This window comes from Arvicola amphibius, chromosome 2 (assembly GCF_903992535.2).
Source record: "Arvicola amphibius chromosome 2, mArvAmp1.2, whole genome shotgun sequence".
NCBI lineage: Eukaryota > Metazoa > Chordata > Mammalia > Rodentia > Cricetidae > Arvicola > Arvicola amphibius.
Window position 1 is genome coordinate 8810737 of NC_052048.2, and position 21368 is coordinate 8832104.

Below are 21368 nucleotides of genomic sequence, written 5' to 3' on the forward strand. Positions count from 1 at the left end.
CTTAAACAGCAGACTGCAGAGGGCCCATGACAGGGACAGAGAGAGAGCAAGTTTTAGTCTGGAGCTAGGATGGAGGCTACCAGGAGCAGTCTGCCTCTTAGAAACCCTGAAATTTTTGTAGCATGAAACTCAGTGGCAATTTGGCTGTACTCATTTGACTTCCGCCTTTGCAACGAAACTTGAGAACACAAATCTGACAAACAACAGAGAACAATGGAAAAACACAGTACAGCAATGCAATTAGGTGATTCCAGATGAACTCAGACATGTGAAGGCCACTTTCACTCATACACCAAAACCAAGACAATATGTCTTTGAACTAAACATACAAACAAACAAAAATATTTTGTTTTTCCTGGAAAAGAATAATGCTCACTGACGTAGCTGGTTGGTTTTTCTCCAGATTTCTATTCATGATTATGAAATCTGTTCTCAGTCCCACAGTGGAAGGATAGGTTACCATGTGTAACTTCTAGATCAGTTCCCCGCTACTAGCAAGATTCATGTTGCATGGCTTTGGTATACTAACTAGCTCTGCTAAAATATCCTGTCACATGAAAGAGTATCAGACTATATTAGAGATGTTTTGAATCAGAATCTCCAGAGTAGGACTATAGATTTTCACATATGTGTAAAATATGAATATATATGTGTGCGTGTGTGTGTGTGTGTGTGTGTGTGTGTGTGCATGTCCGTGTGCGTGTGTGTGTGTGTGCGCGCGCCTCTGTGACAGTTGATTAAAAGTTATTTCCTATACCTCATTTATTTTGACATTTTGTCACCAGTGGTGGACATTATGTGGATCTTTTGCAGTTATAGACTTACTGGAGGATATATATCACTGGGAGAGAGAGAACTTTGAGGTTTTACAGTCTGTCGTCAATTCATGTTCACTATGTTTCTGCTTCCTGCATGTGGATAAGATGTAATCAGCAATTTTCCTGCTCCTGTTCTGATACAAAACCATGCCTCCTCTGCTTATTGCCATGTCTTTACCACCAGAATGGACCCTATAGGTCTAGAACTGCTCCTTAAGCATAGAACTGCAAGACAAAATAAATCATTTTGTCCTCTGGGTTACTGTTTTGTCTATGTTTTTTATCATAGCAACAGAAAAGTCACTAATGTAATAGGTAATTTTAATGCAAACAAAATGTTTTAATCTATGGCAATAAAAAAGTAGAACCACTATCACCCATTATCCTAGATCCAATCTCACTAGAAAATACAACATCCAAAGATTTTTGTCTTATTTGCTCTACTTCACATCTTTATTTCAGTGATTATTTACACATATATACATATGTATGTATCACATTCAAAACAAACAACAGACAAATACAACACTGATAGATGACGAACTCTGATGCTTTCTCCTACACACTTGGTCTGGCATACAGTTGTCTCAGAGAGCTGACAGGAGGAGCGAAGGCTCATTTATTCAACTGTCTTTGCTTTCTTCAACTAATGTGGAGTTTTCCAATCCATTCCCACGGCTCTTAAAATGCATTCTGTGTTAGGTTTTCTGAAAATCTTTTTTTTAATGTCTCTATTTTATTTCTCAATAATATGAGAGCATGCACAAAGAAGATACGTATTTTGTGAAACACAATTTCAAATGAATAATTCTTTAAAATGTAAAACTTAACATGGACACCAGAGGATGTTACGGATGTTATGTCATGATGCCCATCAGCAGAGACTTCAGACAAGAATAAAAACTATTCAAACTTTGATATTTAAAGAAACCCAGTGTTTCTCAATATGCAGACAACCAATTTCTTTCCTTCCTTTGGCACTCTGAATATCCTAGACACTTATTTTATTGAGTTATGAATGCTTAGGTGGATACCTTTTTCCCTATTGTAAACTAACTAATTTTCATGCTTTAAATTTGTACAGATAATATATTACAATCCTAGTCACTTATTTTATTGAGTTGTGAATGCTTAAGTGAATACATCTTTTTCTCTTGTAAACTAACAGACATTCATACTTTAAATTTGTACAGACCATATATTCCAATCCTAGCCTCAAATGCACAGCTATACCCTGAGAACAAAGCTCCTGTTCCTTTTGATTTGTAGTTTCTTCTCATTACAAAGTCATAGTTTACCCATTGTTCATCATATGTAAAATATGGAAATATTCAGTGAAAAGACAAGAAAATTGTTTGGAAGCACAGCAACAGGTGTGTCTTCTTTCTTGCTTTAAAGAGGTGTCTCATTGCATGTTCCACCAGAGGGCACAGAATGGTATCCATTTTTATTTAAGGATTCTGGATTTGTTTCATCTATCACTTTCCCATCATTTCCCAGTGTTTTATTGTCTTTTCTTTCATATTTTTTCTTCATGGCATAAATTAATATAACATATAAAATAAGTGCTGGAGTCTTTAACAATGCATTCAAACCCAAATAGATGGTTCTAGGAAAAAATGGTACAAATATTACTTTATATTATGTGATATAGCTTATAGTACTTATTTCCAGTATTCAGACCATAATGAAGAAAGTTAAATTATACATAAAAATATTAAATTCCTTAAATTGTAAAAGCAGAAAAGAAACAGTTCCAGGGATTTTGTTCATTGAGTCACAAAGAGATAGAGATTATTTCTAATGAATTTTCAAGACAGAAAAGAAAGCTCTGCTGTCTCTAACTTTCTGATAATGAAAGAAAGGAATATTCAGATCCACCCCCCCCCCACACACACACCAAGCCATCACATCCCACTCAATGAATGGAGAAAATATAAAAAAAAAATCCAGTTGTTTTTCACAGTCCAGATATCCAGGAACCATTGAGACTGAGACTTAACCATAAAATTATACAAAGCCACCTTCCCACCTGTGCCTTATACCACAACCCTAAAGGTCTATTGTAGTCTCTTTACCATAATACTTTATGTCTAATTTTCAAGAAAAGAATCAGAAACACTCAAAATAGAAGGAAATGATAACCATGGCTTCATGGCTTAAAGAGAATGAATAGTCTTCACACCTAGTCATTGATATGTCAGAATGATGAGATTATCAGAATGTGGACATGATACTAACAACACCCTAGCAGCCACCACGGCATCATGACGCCAGGTCTACTATGACTTCACTACCATCATGACACCAATACCATGTGACATCAACACCATCATGACACCGGCTCCAACATGACAACAGTCCTAGTGACAATGGTTTGCAACAACAAGAACACTTATTTTTGGTTGGTGGCAAGATGGTTTGTAAAATAGCCTGGCAGGGTCTTACAAACTAGAGTAATGGAGACATATTCTTCTCCGGCATGCACCACTTTATATCCATTAGCAATTGAAGGCCACCTCTGTAGTTCTGCCTCTTTGTAGTGTTCACTGGTATTTTACTCTTTTGGGGAGTTCAGTGGATCTAGAAAACTTCCTTGTGACTGAATGATTAGATCCAGTTTCTTCTTCCAATTTGTATTTTGCCTTTAGGTGTTGCCTAAATTATTTTTTCTCACGTAGAGTTTTAAAATTTAACATTTTATGCTACAATTTTAAGGAGTTGGGTCATTATAAAAATATACTCCTGCATCCCAAGCAGGTTTTAAAAATTCTACTTTGAGTAATATCTGTTTTATAATTAACCAATATTTAAAATTACAATTAATTCTCTTCTAAGGAGTATTGTTTCAATTTATTCTTCCAAATTACCATTAAGTTGTCTTCTCTCCCCACGAATATAACATGAATGTTCTCTCTTTTCCCCTTCATGTCCTGCTACAGAATGCAGAGCCAATGATGTTTCAGGTATGATCAGAGGTTTAAGAGGATAAAAGCATAATTGAGCAAAAGTGTATCATTTTATTTCAAACTGCATGACTTTGGCAAGTAATTTATTATCCTTGAACCTTCCTATCTTTATATTTAAGGTAAAAATATAAATATAAATTCACTATTGCTTCTACTATCATTAAGTGAGATTGCCTGGTGCAATACTGAATCCAAAGTAAGGGTTGCTTAATGATAACGATAGTTGTTAATTTATTATTGTTTTGAAAATAATTTTATATGGGGCTACAGAGATTGCTCAGAAATCAAGAGCATTGACTACTCCTGAAGAGAACTTGGGTTCTTCCCTCAGGACTCACCTGCTGTCTCACAAAAATCTATAATTCCAGTCCTAGAGAATCTGATTTCATGTGACCTCTTCTGGCACTACACACATGTAGTGCACAAACATGCGTGTAGGTAAACGAACTAGTACACATTAAAGAAAACTTTAAAAAAGTAGATGACACCATTTATCAATTTCCATAGTCAAAAGACAAAATCCATTAATGAGGTACATGAAAACTCACCCAAACAATGCAGAGTTATATACCCTACAAGCCCCTCGTGCTCCACAGCTGGTGACAGACCACTTCATACACGTTTTGTCGATTAAGGCCCCGTAATAGATTGGAGCTAGAATTCCTCCTACAACATGAGAGAAAAAGCTATCAACCCAAGATATACACTTCAAATGTAGGTAGGAGGTGTGTCACATTGATACATTATGAAGAAAGTATCAGTTGAAAACTTTCTAGGCCAATTCCATTGTCTCTGTTTTAATATATGCAAGAATTAATATTAGTAGATTTCTCAAGAGATCATACCATAGAGTAATACCAAAAGCATCTTTTGTCTATCCCTACTCTTCCAACGCACATAGAAGAAATTCTAATTTCTGTAAACTCTGTTCTTATGCCACCAATTAGCTGAAACCTAGCTAGTGAAAAGGAGAGTTGTTAGTAAATCATGACTGCATGCTATTTTTTTTTCTTCATCTGATGATCTGGAATAACTGGAGTAGAATTTTAAGTTTATGACTAGTGGAAATAGCACTTATCAAAATCCTATAGAGGCAGGAGCTTATTTCTCTCTCTCTCTCTCTCTCTCTCTCTCTCTCTCTCTCTCTCTCTCTCTCTCTCTCTCTCTCTCTCTCTCAAACTAAAATGCTGGACAGGTGGTTCAATGATTTAGACATCTTACTGGTCTTGAAAGTATCAGTGTTCAGTTCCCAGCATCTACATCAGGGAAGTCACTGCCTATAATTCCAGTTTCAGGTGATCTGATTCCCTCCACTGGCTACATGTCATTTCATGCAGGCGGTGCACATACAGAAAGACACACATACACACTTACATATAATTAAAACTAACTAGACAAGCAAAATAAATTAAAAATGTTTAAAGGTGAAAAACAAAAACTAAAAATGAAATTCTTATATCAGGAATATCTTGCCTGAGAAGTGCAGGCCCAACATCAGGGAACATCCATCTCCTGCCATGGGATGCTGGCTTCTAAGTTCAGACTCTACCTGCTGTTTTGGTGTGCTCTGACTCTGAAACCAGGGATGTTCTTTCCATTGATTTCATATATGTTTGAATATCTGTTGAAGTGTATTAAACACTTCAACTTAGGGTTCTTGTGGGTAAATTTTGTCTTTGTGTCTTCTAATTGCAAGGCTTGAATAGTTGGATAGATGAGATAATTTAAGCTAAGAAAAGTTGGATAGAAATGAGTAAAGCAGGCCGGGCGGTGGTGGCGCACGCCTTTAATCCCAGCACTCGGGAGGCAGAGGCAGATGGATCTCTGTGAGTTCGAGACCAGCCTGGTCTACAAGAGCTAGTTCCAGGACAGGCTCCAAAGCCACAGAGAAACTCTGTCTCGAAAAAAAAAAAAAAAAAAGAAATGAGTAAAGCAGCCGGGCGGTGGTGGCGCACACCTTTAATCCCAGCACTCAGGAGGCAGAGGCAGGCGGATCTCTGAGTTCGAGGCCAGCCTGGTCTACAAGAGCTAGTTCCAGGACAGGCTCTAGAAACTACAGGGAAACTCTGTCTCGAAAAACAAAAAAAAAAAAAAAAAAAAAAAGAAAGAAAAAAGAAAAAAAAAGAAATGAGTAAAGCAAAGGCTGGGCATTTATAAGTAAAAATAAGCTTTTATGTGTATTTATTCGGGAGCTGGGTAATGTGCCTCCCAAAGAGCCAAAGAGACAAAAGAGTAAAAAAAAAAAATACTGCCAACAACATTTTGGCATATCAACATGTGCACAAATTTCCATGCAGGGCCTAAGAAAGCTGGAAAAAAGATAAAGAGAAAAAGAGAAAAGAAAGAAAGAAAGAAAGAAAGAAAGAAAGAAAGAAAGAAAGAAAGAAAGAAAGAGAGAGAGAGAGAGAAAGAAAGAAAGAGAGAAAGAGAGAGAGAGACAGACAGACAGACAGAAAGACGGAAAGACGGAAAGACAGAAAGACGGAAAGACGGAAAGACGGAAGGACGGAAGGACGGAAGGACGGAAGGACAGAAAGACAGAAAGACAGAAAGACAGAAAGACAGAAAGACAGAAAGACAGAAAGACAGAAAGACAGAAAGACAGAAAGACAGAAAGACAGAAAGAAAGAAAGAAAGAAAGAAAGAAAGAAAGAAAGAAAGAAAGAAAGGACATGGCTCCTTTAAAAGGACTGCAGTTCAGCTACTAGTGCTAAATAGAAACTAGAAATGTCAAGCTAAGCAAAAACCAGTAGTGACAACACAGGTATAGGTTTCCATATCCAGGAAGTTTAATGCAGCTCTGGGTTATGAACTTCCTACCAGGCATGAGCCAGCCACCAAAGCTGTGTGGGTCCTAGCCTCAGAGTTTTGTTTGTTTGTTTGTTTGTTTGTTTGTTTGTTTGTTTTGGGTTTTTTGTTGTTTTTTTCTCATGTAGGCAAAAGAGCTAAAAATCAGCAGTGAAACAGTTCTAGATGGAAAAATATGTAAGCAGGTTCTAGTGTGTTTTTCAAGGTGCATAGGCTTAAGAAAGAAAAGAAAAAAATGGCTATAGACAGTAAGAAAGAAATTAATACTTTTAAAAATTAAGTCTTTAGAGACAGTAAAAGTATTATAAAGGAAAAAGTTATGTACAGATGGAAAATGTACAAGGAGCCTGGATCCTGTATAGTATTGTGCTGATTCTAAATTTTTTTTAATGTTTATGAGCTAAAGACAGCTGCTGAGGATTGTGAACTGAACTGCAAAATTGAACCATCAAAGATACTTTCAGGCTATCTTAACTTTGTAAAAGAAATCAAAAAATATATTTATTAAATGAAAGTTAAAACTGCTTTGGAATTTTGTTTCCATGGGTGATGAGAGGCTATGGATTCCTTCAGAAATAATACGGAACAGGTTTGATCAAGGAAGACATTCTGAAACTTGACAGGTGATATATATCAACAAAGGTTACCTATGGATTGCCCAGGACTTGACCATTATCTCAATTTATCTCAGAGATCCTTAAAATGTCTTTGCCCACAAAAAAAAAACAGGAAGCAGTCTAGAGAAAATGACACTACAATCCCAAAAGATGGGAGGTGTGTGTGGTCTTTGATAATTTTGTGGATTATGGATATTTGTTATCATTTAGAGGAATATAGTATATTGATACATATTTAAAGTTACTTTTGTTACACTGTATATATTTTTCTACTCTTGATTAGGGTATTGTACCTATGTGGTTCATTAAAATAAGTAAGGTAAAATTTATGTTTTTGAAGGCTATTTCTATAAACTAGGATAATCAAGAAACATAGGTTAAAAGTCATTTATAACAATCAAATTTTTAGATAGGTTATATATGTTTTCAAGATCAAAGAGATATGTTAATGTACTTCAAACATGCAAATATGGCATTTAAAATGCTTTGTTAGCATACATTTTTTTCTCATGACAAGGAATCACATCTGCTCCTGGAAACACCAATTTACTTCAGAGATGTTGGATATTGAAGAAACTTTTTAGGGAGTTTGCTTTCAGTCTGGCAAGATTAGCCATTTGGGCAAAATAAAGGTGCTTTTGCTTTGACTGCTTGACTACGTGCTGTGCAGATTAGACATTCAGAACCCATCAGAAAGTGACTGCTGAACTTCACCTAAACAAGGCAGGAGAGTCTTGAGATTCCTGCTTCACAGAAGAAACTACCAGACACTCTGCAGGTCACAAGGAAAGGGACTGATGAACTTTCCCAACACAAGATGAGACAGTTTTTCAAATTTTCTGATTCATTAAAAAGTCTGCCAGATAGTCTAGGCCTGTAGGGTGAAGATGGATAAATGAATGTTGCAGAGGAACTTTGGGTGACTGTTCAAGCAGCCAGCTCTCTCTATCATTTTTAAAGTTTTGGAAGTTGCTTGCAATGAACTTCCTGTTTACTCAGACAGTATTATATCCTTCTGGGATCTTTGAAAGAGTTAAACTTGCATAGTTAGAGTTGCAGTTTTCCTTAGTTTTGATAGAAAGTAAATTAGGTATAAACTTCGAAGATGGGATGGATGATGGAGTGTTTTCTCTGAATTTCTCTGGAATGAATATTGTAAATTATCTTTTACTTAATAACTGTTTTGTTGTATGTAGTTTTACCATGTTAAAATTAAAAACATTTCCTTTTATTTGGTCAAAAGGAAGAAATGTTGTGTAATATTATTTTAAGATGTGTTACATTTGGTTATGATATGGAACATTTGTTTAATTATGTAAAAACATGTTGCATTCTCTTACGTTGAATTTGTTTAACTGTAGGAATTTATGTTACTGTTCTTTTCTTCATCTGGGAATATATCCCTTCTACCTCCTTTGTTGATCTTTAAATTTATCTTTAAATATTAGTTGCCTCTAATTAGCTCTCTGATCCATCCCTAGGTGATTGAGTTTTATTTTTCTTAATTTTCTTATATATAAGCATTTGATGTCTACAAATCTTATAGAGATGGTTATGTTAGAAGTTGTGAAAGTAACAGCAGACATCTGCAGACAAGGGGTTGTAAGGCACTTCCTTAACTCTCTGTCAATTACATTCTTTGAATATTTATAAGTTTGGAGCTTAGGGTTTTAATCTTAACATAAAACTCATAATTTCTTGAGTTTGCTTTCAGTTAAAGTTTCCTCTTCATCAAAGATAATGGGTTCTAGATTGTGGGTTCTCCCTCCCTTTTGCATGCTAAGCTGGTAATAAAGTCTCCGGAACCTCGAAAACCAGAGAGTGGGAAGCCAGAACATCAGGCTCAGTTTCTGTTCTGGACACACTCAAATTGACCAAGTTCCCAATACTCCCAAGTCACATGAGCCATTACCTAAAAATGCCATGTGTGGAAATGGCCCTTAACTCTGCCTGCTCCTTGGTGCAATGGAAAGGACTTTGGAAACTTCATTCCTTGTGATGATATCCTACAGACAGGAGGATTCCTTGATCTAGCCTCATCTTTGCACTTATCTAATCAAACTCCTTTTCGCATCACTCGGGTTCCTTTATATCCTATTATTTTAATTTATTAGAAATAGAAATGATTTTTAAATCTTTAAACTTTCTTTAGAACGGGAACTTTTTATGTTCAGCCTTTAAGCTTGGCATGGATATTTACTAACTGCATTTGACATGTTTAGCATACCTAGTGTACGAACAAACAGCGCATGGAAACCCATTGCAAGCGATTTCAATTCAGGTTGGACAGTCCTGCAATAAGATAAAAGCAAAGAAACATTTAAACATCTTCAAAATAAATTCTAAGTTAAATTTAACCTTGAAATTCTTGTTGGTTTATCTTTTCTTATGATTAGATGAAAGCCCTCTAGGGAAAGGTATCCTTCCAAGCTCTGAGGGGCAAATATCTCTGTGATAAGAATTACTCTAATTCACTAATTCACTGTGCTATGATTTCAAGAGAGTCCATCAAATATTTCACTTAATTAAAAAAAATTATGTTGTGACTCTGTAGCCCAGGCTGGCCTTAAACTCACAGCAACCCTCCTGCTTCAGCCTCCTAAAGTGCTGAGCTTACAGAAGTAAGTAACCAAACCAGGTTCCATTTTTATGCCTTTTTCCATAAAAATGCTGTGAAAATATCTGTAGTAAGGTTTATTATATCTATCTACAAAGACATTGATCTCCTATGGCCCGTTCAGCCCTGGACCTGGGAAAATACCAGATGCTTGCATCTAGATATAGATCTTAGCTTACACTCTGTTTCCTAATTTCTATTGCTGATGTTAACAGAGACATCTATTAATGTGGATACACAAATCACATATTATAACCAGAAGAGTCCAGAAGTTATGTATTCTGGACTCTCTTGTATACAACCATTATGTTAAAGATAGAGAACATTTATCACCATTCTCAGTAATACACTCATTCAGGGCTGGAGAAGTGACATGGCATTAAGAATCCTTGCTGTTCTTGTGGAAGATCAGCTCTTAGTTCCCAGTACCCACACTGTGTAGCTCATAATCACTTGTAACTTTAGCTCCAGAGAATGCACCACCCTCTTCTGGCCTCTTCAGGCACCTGCACTCACATACAGATACCCCTATACAGAAACACACATACACAGATACCCCTATACAGAAACACACATATGCATAAGTAAAATATAAAATAAATCTTAAACAATGGGTTTATAAAAAAGAAACATATTCTTATATCTATAAAGTCATTTCCATAATTCCAACTTTCTGTGTTTATCAGGCTGGTAACACTCCTTGTTCTGTTAAAATAGAATCTATATTGAGGAGAATGAAATTATGTGGAACCATGGGTGGATGGAATGTAACTCCTGCTTAAATATTCTTACTGAAATACTGGATCAATGATACATAGTTATATATTAGGATAAAAAGCAAATGCAGAATGGTTAATGAAGGACAGTGAGCCAGGGTTAGCACACTGCTCCCAAGGGACAACAAATCATGCCTGTAGTTCAAGAATATGGGTTTTTGTTTTTGACTGTGTTTTGTTTATCCTGTAAATGTGATAAAGTAAGTCTGAAGGAAGGGTAACTTGGCTTATTCCCTGAAATGTTTTCTCAACTATTAGATTTGTCAAGAAGCACTTGGAGAAGGGAGGGATTTTAGTCCATTCCCACTTGAGTCCTTGGGACTTAATGTTTCTGATCTTCAAAGGGTGAACTTGGCTTATATATTAGAAACCCAAGAGCTGAATTGCTTTTATGATTCATGTGCATTTTCACCCCAGGAGAGTGCTTAGCTTACTGGAGAGTGGGGAGGATTTTGATGACAGGATTAATGTTTGGCTGAAAGTGGCCTGAACAACTCCAGCAACTTAATGATAATGAGATCTTTGTGACAGAATTATGTGCATATAAATCCACATACTCTCCCACATCTGTATGCAGGATACCCACACCTGGCCACATGCATGCACATTCACTGGTGTATTTACTTGTGTTCACACATTACAGATTCAGGCATCTATTGTCAAGCATAATTTCTAACACACATCTTATATGGAGCACGTCAGTACAGTGTGAGTATGTCAGAATAATAAAATAGAATGCCAAGAAACCAGATGTGTTTCTAGATTATTTAATTACTGAGTAATGTGTGCTTGATAGAATAAATTAAATCTGAATTTAACGTCCGCTCTTCTTTTTCATAACAATCAGACACCAGGACACATTGCTTCAGGAGACGAGTTTTTTATTGATTTTTATTGAGCTCTACATTTTTCTCTGCTTCTTTCCCTGCCTCTCCCCCACCCCGCTTCAGCCCTCCCTCAAGGTCCCTGTGCTCCCAATTTACTCAGGAGATCTTGTCTTTTTCTACTTCCCATGTAGATTAGATATATGTATGTCTCTCTCAGTGTCCTCATTGTTGTCTATGTTCTCCAGGATATGACTTTTAAGTGAGATTCAAGGACCCCCAGTCAGAAAGGCAGCCAGGAGGGTGATGCCAGTCTTACTGTTTGTGAAAAACAAAACTCTTTCCATTTCCTGGCTTATCCACATCACTAAATTTAAGTTTAAAAATTTCTGAAACAGCTATTCCTTGGGAATTTGGGATTAATATTTTCATCATAAGCCTAAGAATTTTGAGAAGACTTTGTGTAACTTAATCTTTAATAAATAAGGAATGCTTTCCTTGTAAGTAGACCATTATACATTAGGTGGGCTGATCTTGTGAAACAGTTTAATATAATACAAGTTCAGAGTAGAATTTAAATAATTATAAGTGTTTTATTAAATGTCTATCTTCTTTTCAACAGTAATTAAAACCTCTTTTTTCTTCCTCTTGGCCTTTAGGAAATTTTAATGAACACATAACTCAAAAGTATAAGTAGATATTAACCCAGGTCACCATACTTAGATAAATACATTTTAAAGATCCACACACAAATTATACATGTGTTTAGTTTTGGGTGTGGCGGAATGATGAAGGTGGTCAACTGGAGCTTGTGTTACCTGCTCCCTTCCCAACCCTCCCATCTCACTTGTTGCACACTCTTCTCAGCACTGCCTGCCAGTCAACTTTCTTTCCTCTCTTAACACTTCAGCCCTTTCCATTTTCAGGATTTAAAACCTGAACACATTTCCCCCTAAAGCTTTTATCTGACCACTTTTTCAGATAATAGGATCAAACTGCAAACTTTTTGAGATGCATTTTTGAAATGATCACCACTACGTTCCTTTTTCCTTATTTCCACAGTAACACTTCCCCGATAGGGTTAGGGTCATTTTTGAATTATGTGCCTGTTTTAGTGATAATTTGTTTTATGGTGTTCTTTGCTATTGTACTCTTGTATGTATGGTCACAAGAACTTATTTGTTGATTTAGATTTTGATATTCTTCAAGCACAGTATCTTACCTAAATAATTGCCTAAAAAGTGAAAGAATTAACTGTTTTCACATATTTTCTTCTCTCTATAGGCTATGAAATACTGGATCAAAAGTTATTATGTAGATGAATTAAAACTTTTGAAATATTAATATTATTATAAATTTTTAATGATATGTTTTCATTCATTTATGTGTATATGTCTCTCCATTCTGTGTGCCAGGTGTGTTTGAGTACCTCGTAGACAAAAAGATGATGTCAGAGTCCACTGAGCTGTAGTTGCCAGTGGTTGTGAGGCTCTTGAAGAGCATACTAGGAACTGAAATAAGTCCCTCTGAAAGAATATCAAGTGCTTTTAATTGATAAGACATCTTTCCATCCTGGAAATATTATTGACAGAAATTTAAGTTTATCAGGTTTTCAAAAGGTTTTCATTAAGATCACTAAATGAATCTCAGGGCAGAATGGTATTGAGCACAAAAGTTCTTGTAAAAGAAAAGACAGACTCTTCTGATTGAGACAATTGACAGTAATTCTATATTCTAAGTGTCTCAGCAAGATGAGCATTCATGGAATAAAGATTTCCTAATGAAAAAAAGCATATACAAAATTACTACTTACAATGCTGAACTAATAAAATAATCGTGAAAATATGTTCTCTTGGATAATTAAAATGGGACAATATATGAGCTTAGATCCCAAATATAAGACAATAAATATCAGTAATTATATTTATAGTCTAATATACATGACTAATATAGATTTCTTAACAATTCATACTCACACTGGGCTGAAGGTTCAGTCAGTAAATCTCTTGCCCTACAATGTAAGGATCTTCTCTCAACTAGACTGCCCCAATGTCCAGACCCTAACTAAACCTCAGGGCACATCCTGTGCCATCCTCATCTTCCATTCCAACACCAGCAAAGCAGCTGAACCTTGCCCAAAACTCTGGTGGAATTCCACTGCTCTGGAGCAGTTCCTACCAGCCTGAAGGCAGGTGAGAGACCTGTCTCCAGGTTGTATCCAAACTGTCACTACCCACTGGATACTATCACACCAAGACCCACTCCACTGCCCAGCTCCACACACCTGAACATCCACCCTGGCCAGCCTTCCCCCACAACTCCAGCAAACTATATATATGCATGGGCAAAAATGACACCAGCTGGAAAATCAGGTACAGGTATAAACAACAACAGTTGGAAGAAAAGGTAAGAAAATGCCAGTGTAAAATTATATTTAATAACTTAAAGAGCAATATGGTAACACCAGAACTCAGTGATCTTAAAACACCAACAACTGGTGATCCCAATGCAACTGAAATACAAGGAAATAAACTCAAAATTACTTTGTGAATATGATAGAGTAGCTTAAAGAGGAAATGAAAATGCCCTGTAAGAAGTAGAGAAAAAGATAAGACAAAAAATTGGATGAGATCAACAAATCCCCTAATGAAAGCCAAGAAAAAAATCAAACAGGTGAAAGAAATTGTTCAAGACTTGAAAATTGAGATTAAAAACAATAAAGAATTCACATACTGAGGGAATTCTGGAAATGAAAAATCTGAGTAAATAAACAGGAAATACAGATGCAAGAATAGCCAACATAATACAACAACTGGAAAAGAATCTCAGGCACTGAAGATAGAATAGAGGAAATAGAGTTATCAGTCAAGGAAAAATTTAAATCCAATAAATTTCTAACACAAAACTTCCAGGAGATCTGGGACAGATATGAGAGCAAGGGAAGAGATATCTTGGTTGAGGAAGCCATTATGGAGTTAGCAAGAAACCTGGCTCTAGAAAATTTCCCAAGAACTTACAAGGATAACCCCAGCTAAAACCCTAAGCAATAGAGGAGAGGGTGTCTGAACCTACATTGCCCTGTATTCAGACTGATGATTATCTTAAATATCACCATAAAACTTCGTCCAACAGCAAATGGGAACAGAGGCAATGACCCACATTGGAGCACTGGACTGAGCTCCCAAGATCCAGTTGAAGAGTGGAAGGAGTGAGAGTATGAGCAAGGAATTCAAGACCATGAGGTGGTCACCCACTGAGACAGTTTGCTTGAGCTAATGGGAGCTAACCAACTCCAACTGGACTGGGAGTGAATGAGCATGGGAACAACTAAGCCCCTCTGAAGAGGGTTGACAACTGGGGCAGACTGAGGGGCCACTGATAGTGACACTCTAAATGGGTCATGATGTTGGATAATAGTATGTAGGCATGGGAGAGAGAAAAAAGTATAGAGAGTTGAAACAGAAGTAGTTTTAAAAAAATAAAGTCTTTAAAGTGACAGAGTACAGACAGTCCTAAATTAAAAAGAGTGTAGAAATATGTCTATAAAGATGGAAAATTAACAGAGTCCAAATTATATATATTATTGTGATTTCTTTGATTTTTCTTGACTGTGCAGTAGCTAAGTACAGAGAGATATTTCACTGTACAGGCTGCTGAACGAAACCAGCATATATATTATAAAGGTATCTTTACTTCAGAATTTGGATCTAAGGATATGTTGCTTTAGAAAAGAGGATCTTATTTTGTTTCCACAGAGGATAAGAACCTATAGATTGCTTCCAGACTAATATGGCTTGATGGACCAAGACCCCCTGAAAAGTTGCCTTCTTCAGAAAATTACTTCTCTCAATAAACAGTGGGAAGCAGTTTGGAGAAAACTATGCCCATATCCCAAATATTGTTTATAAGTGTTTGTTTATATTTAAAGGGGGATAGACTATATGGATGGTTATTTTGCATTGGTATGGACCTTGGTTTATTGATGCAAATTAAAGCTTAATTCTGTTATATGTATATTTCTGATCTTGATTAAAGTATAGTGTATTTCATTTAAAAATGAAATGTATAATAAAATATAGGTTAATAAATAGTGATCTATAACAGTCAAGCTTATAATCATGTTAGTTAGGTTTTAAAGATATATAGAGATGTATTTCAGTTCGGTATTCTTCAAATCTCTCAGAGAACTTCAGAATATTGCATTTAATGTTTTAAGAAATTAAGACTTTTCATGACAGTGAGACACATCATGTCAGTACCTGAATACCCACCTTTGAACCTTGTGAAAATAATACTCAACTTTTTTCTTTCTGCTTCCTTTGTAATGTTAGTAAAATAAAGAGAACATTAATACTGAGGGGAAAAAGGTAAATGTAAGGATCTGAGGGTGTGTTGCCAAAATTCATCTGCATTTCCATCTGAGATCATACAGGTAACAGCAGGTTCTTGAAAGCATAGGCAACTTACCTAATCTCCGTGGTAGGAGTGGGAATTTCTTGAAGACTGATACCAGACATAATTATGTGAACTGTAAATGGGCACCCATACATGAGCCTGATCGACATGTGCACCCCACACAGAAATGCACACACATGTATGAAAAAACAAAATATACTCACTTCATCAGAATCATCATAAAAGAGGTGCTTCCCGATGCAACAAAGAAAGAATTCAAGACTTGCAAAGCTATATAAAAGTAATAGTTGTTTTTGCACTTGTTTCTTGGGCATTCACCCAAACGGGCAGAGAAATTGCTGTTCTGGAGATCAGAATCTCTGATACAACTGCAGTCATAGAATACCTAAGAGAAAGATTTGAAAAGTTACGGAACATGCTTGCAAAATGTGAAACTGCTATAAATATGTCCCATTATATTTTTTAAAATTTCTTTCATTCTTGAAATAGTATTTAGAGTTTTAAAACTTCTAAAATATGGTTATTTAATAACTTAAAAACAATATAATTCTCTGTATTTATTTCTAGACAAGAAAATTTAATTGCTCCTAATAATTCATTTCCAATGTCAAAGTTATGAAAGAATTGAAAAAAGAGTGTTTGAAACTGTTCATAGTTTCTTCATTCAGACAAGTTCTTTTCCATAGTTGCCTTTCTCTAACTTTTCTGTTCTGTATTACATTTACTTACTCCATTTAAAACTTCCTGCAATGTGTCAGTCACATGCCTTATGGAAGGGTTTCCCTGAGACTCAAGGCATTTGATAGCTTCCATGGGGCCAAATACTGAAATGAAAATCACCTACAATAACATGTTAACCATACACAGTTGGGTGGGAAGCAAGGATCATGCCATAAATGGCAGTGTGTGTCTATAACTCCAGCAATTAAGCAGCCGAGGCAAGAAGATCCCTTGTGTAAGGGTAACCTTCGCTACATACTAAGGTCCTGTCTCCAAAACAGAAAATCAGAACTGGTTGTATATCCAATGTTTGAATTAGGGAAAAGTTAAAGGAGAAAACTGCCCACCTTTCTGAAATTTTAAATAGATTAGCAATACGTGCAACACCATAACAATTATGATTGGTAGTCAGCAGTTGACTAAGGATAAATCATAGTTCATAGGGAAAGGGATGTTTTAAACAAAGTGGATTGTTATGGGATACATTAGGTATATGTGAAAATGATATTATAATTTCTGGGTAGAAACACAAGCTTTGGGGAAATCAGAACTGACAGGTGAGACTTGGACTGTCAAGTAAGCATGAAATCAGAACTGCTTTTCAGAGAGTCAAAAGGGAAGGGAGCCCAGAGTCAGAATCATAAAAGTCTGCAGAACAGTGTATGTTTTGTTCATGTTTTTAAAGATTCTTCCTCAATGTCTGAGGTTTAAGGAATTCTCACTGATGACAGTTAGCTGCTTGAGTCAGAAAAGCGCTTTCAGAAAGCCTATATTCAGGTTCCCAAAGTCAATATTCAGACTCTTGAAAATGAGAATTTGGAAATGATGTATTGGGATTTAAGGAATTATAATTTGAGAAACAGATAGTTATGATAGTGTTCCAAGTAGGATTTCATATGGAGACTTGTTAATCTCCCATCCTTCACAACAGAGATCATATAGTAACGTATTCTTGAATCTTTTTATTGGAAATCTTAACTCTAGAAAGATGTGATAAGTAACGGTGAAATCTGTAGTGCAGTTATGAGTAAGGAAAGGTGACAAAATGAAAGCTGATACTCACTGTACTATTAGAGTTCTTATTACCACTAGAAGATTTGCATCCTGCCAGACAAGGGGAAATGTAGGTCACTCCATTCTTCCCACAGATGGGTTCCCATTGATTTTTATCACAACTGCAGTCTGAATTGCAATACGAAAGTGGTACATCTATGTGAGAGTCCACTGAGTTCATTCTGGAGACACATGATGAAAGACATGTCAGAGAGAAGACAGAGATGAAGTGAGAAGGACAGAGGGAAGGAAGGAAAGAGTGAAAATGATATAAAAGAAAGGAAAGAGGAGGAGGAAGAATAGAAAAGGAGCAAGGGCGGAAATGGTAGGGAATGATGAAGCCAGTGCAGAGGGGTAGAAAATGAAGAAGGAAAAGGCTAGCGAGCATGAAAACTCCTACCCAAAAGAGAAATGATGAGAATTCTGTGCATGTTACTGGCATGTGAGCCTATTTAAGCTGCTAGATACTGTTAGAGTTAAGCTGTGCAGGCGACCCCAAGCCCTGGCCTTAGGGCAGATAAAGTATCAGTAATACTATGTGGTGACAGTGGGAAATCAAAGGTACAGTTACTTGAAGTAACCAGATGTCTGACTAATTCCAATGTGGACAGTAGCATTGCCAGTTCATAGAGCATGAAAATCCAGTTTGGTGTAAGGAACTGGTCTCTTGTATGGGTGTCTGTTAAAATGAACATGAGATGAAGGTTGCACAGCCATGGCTATGAAGGATCCCTCCACCTACACTCACATCCTAGCCAAGATGCAGTGGAAAAAACCAAGAATGTTGAAGTCCATAATTCCAAATTTGAGTCAATGACAGCCAGTGAAGTAATGTCCAGGCATGGCTGGCTGTATAAACTCTGTTCAAGGGAAAAATGTGCCCATGACAAAGGTACCCATGACATATTGTAAACACTCTAAAATTAGCATGATCACCATAACCCAGCTTTTCTTTAAAGAAGAAATAAAAACTGATTTTGTGAACTCTCAAAAAAAAGTGATTCTTTGGGGGAATTTATGAATTGTAATTAATTCTTACTAACTTGTTAACTAACTGAATTCTTGCTAACTGACTAGGTGAAGTTTATTGGAAACTGTTTTCAGCCCTATTTTTCCTCATATGCAGTCTTCTAATTGGAGTCAATGCATCATTCTGTTGATAAAACGATATATACAAACCCATCATAAGTCAAGGTTAGACCAGCAACTGATTTGTTTTCACAGATTAGAGGAAAATTTAACAGCTGAAACACATAAGACATTGAAGTGGTGAAAAATGCAAACTTGGCAATTCCAATCAAGGTCAATTTGAATCTTTTAATGATATATCCTCCTAAAAACATCCCAGATGCCATAGTAGGTATGGTTATAACTCCTGTAAATAAGAGAAAGATGTTGTCGTTATATAAATAAGGTTCCTGTTGTCTTTACATATGAAATACAGTGTGCCTACATAAACCATTCATTTTTGTTGCTTCTTAGGTAGAAATGAATGACCAGAATGGAGATGTAAAACCATGCCGTATTTGGAAATATAAAAAATAAAGTCTTCCTGCCTAAAAGAAGGGCTTCATTTCCTGGTAAAGGAAGCCAGAAGTTGTCTTTTTAACAAGGGAATTTTATGAGGAACACCCCCTTCTATAAGTCAATAAGGGATATATTTTAAGCTTCACCACCTAAAAGTTTTTAAGACTGGGGCTATTTCATTATTTATTTATTTGTATGTATGTGTGTGTCTGCATGAGTGGGGTGAATGTGGGTACAGGTGTGCTTTGGTAGTGCACTACATGTCAGATTCAAAGGGAACTCTCATTCCTCAAACTCCAAAAGGCAGTCCAACTATCCAGAAATGAGCTCAACCTGGACTATAGACGGATTTCTGGTGATTAAGAAAGAAAAAAGCTGGCATTCCTTGGGAACTTGTGAAGCTGGTTCCCCTCTACCATGAGGAGTCATTTCTCTTAGCACTGGCAGAAGGGACATATAGCTGGCTATCTGTGGTGACTCTTAGCACATCAAAGCTCACACCGACCTCCATGTTCCCTCAGTATCACAATTAACTGTTGAACATTTCAAAGTCCACGCTAGTTCTAGCCCTTTTTTACCTCATCTCCTAACCTAAACTTCCTCTGGCTAGTGGTCTGCCCTCCCCAAGCTACTCATGCTTCTTATTTTTGGTATATCCTTACACCCCTCAGCTTCCTTCCTCCTCCTAGCTCTCTCTGTGCTGTGTCCCTGTTTCTCTCACTGTGTTCTCTCTTATTCTTTATCCCCTGGCATTTTCTCTCCTCTCCATAGATAGCCCTGACCAGATTCAGTCAGCTGGCCATATTCTGTCTACTTCTATTTGCTCTGGATTATCCAAGATGCTTCTGGCTGTTCTCCCTCATATCAACAATAAAAGCTTCTGGTTAACTATACCATGGGGCAGTCAGGTTCTCAGTTTATCAATCATCTATAAAACAAAATAGGAAACAGTTTGCCTTACCTAATACAAAGTTCGCTTCTGATGCTGACCGGGAGAACTGTTGCTCTATAAACTTGAAGAGGTAAGTAAAGGAGCCAATAAAACTGCTGATTTGTAGTAATGTCAGTACCAAGAATATAACATACAGGTGGTTGGTAAGGATACTTTTCAGAGACTTTAGAAAACCTCAAAATAACAAGAGTGAAGAAAGTATTGTAATACAACTTAAACATTCCTTACATCCTAATCTACTTATTATATGTGTAATTTAAAATCATAAATACACAGAACAGTAAATTAGAGGGTACTCTTAAATCTTTCTCTAAACAGATTTGTAAATATATCTCTTCAGAACTTTCCACATTTATATTATGTATTAGTTATTTTTTATGAAAATTAGTTTTTGGTCTCTCCCGTTCTTTGGTTTGATTTGTCCAGTGGATGTTTGGTAGTTCTCCATACTCTTAGTCTTTCATACCTATCAATCCAATTACCAGTTCATTCGATAAATATATTTGGTTTTGAATTGGGTACCAGGAGATATTTTGAAATACGAATCTTGAAAGTGATGCTTCCTATTGATCAGCATGTAATAATGTAATGTTATGTCAAGGAAGCAATACATTAAACAGAAATTTAAATAATCTCTGACCATGGGGATAAGAACACTGACATTCAGAAGTTGTGAGCATGTTTAATTTGTGAAGATTCTAACTCATTGATCCCTGAAATGCATCTTGTCTACAGAACACTGCCCAAGCAAATATGGTGTCATCGAAGTCACCTACCATAGGGTAAAACAACAAGAAGCGGAGGATAATAATGAGCCGCAGGCCACATTAACATAGGAACACTAAGAAACTCATCTCTGCCATCCATGTGCTAGGATTTGAGCCATGTGCAACCATACCTGGTTATAATTTTCTTGATATACTTTAAAGAAAAGAGACATATTTGTGTGCGTGTGCGTGTGTGTGTGTGAAAAGGGCATTGGATCCCCTACGTTAGAGTTACACACAGTTATCAACCACAGTGGGAGTTCTGGAAACCTGACGGGATCTCTGCAAAAGCAATAAGTGCTTTTAACCAGTGATCTACCACAGCCATCCCCTGACATGTTCTTTTTAAAGTCGATGTTAAGTTTAAAAACCCTAAGACTGTAGAACCCTTGCTTAGTATGAGTTACATTCTAATATTCTTTGCCTGATCATTCAACAAATATTTAGTTTTGAATTGGGTACTAGGAGCTACTCTGAAATATGAATCTTGCATGTAATATTTGC

At 36.4% G+C, this 21368-nt stretch overlaps 1 protein-coding gene across 3 annotated transcripts in view; it reads right to left on the reverse strand.

Moving 5' to 3' along the window:
• Nucleotides 1-1241: 1241 nt before the first annotated feature.
• LOC119806630 (solute carrier organic anion transporter family member 1B2) overlaps nt 1242-21368 on the reverse strand; it is a 61642-nt gene continuing 41515 nt past the window's right edge. For all 3 annotated transcript variants that reach the window (XM_038318439.2, XM_038318440.2, XM_038318438.1), the window contains 7 exons: nt 20107-20271; nt 18798-18993; nt 17629-17800; nt 16049-16230; nt 9440-9504; nt 4336-4453; nt 1242-2427 (listed from right to left, as the gene is read on the reverse strand). In XM_038318439.2, coding sequence (XP_038174367.1) covers nt 2211-2427; nt 4336-4453; nt 9440-9504; nt 16049-16230; nt 17629-17800; nt 18798-18993; nt 20107-20271 — 1115 coding nt within the window. In that variant the 3' untranslated portion in view covers nt 1242-2210. The remainder of the gene's footprint in view (nt 2428-4335; nt 4454-9439; nt 9505-16048; nt 16231-17628; nt 17801-18797; nt 18994-20106; nt 20272-21368) is intronic.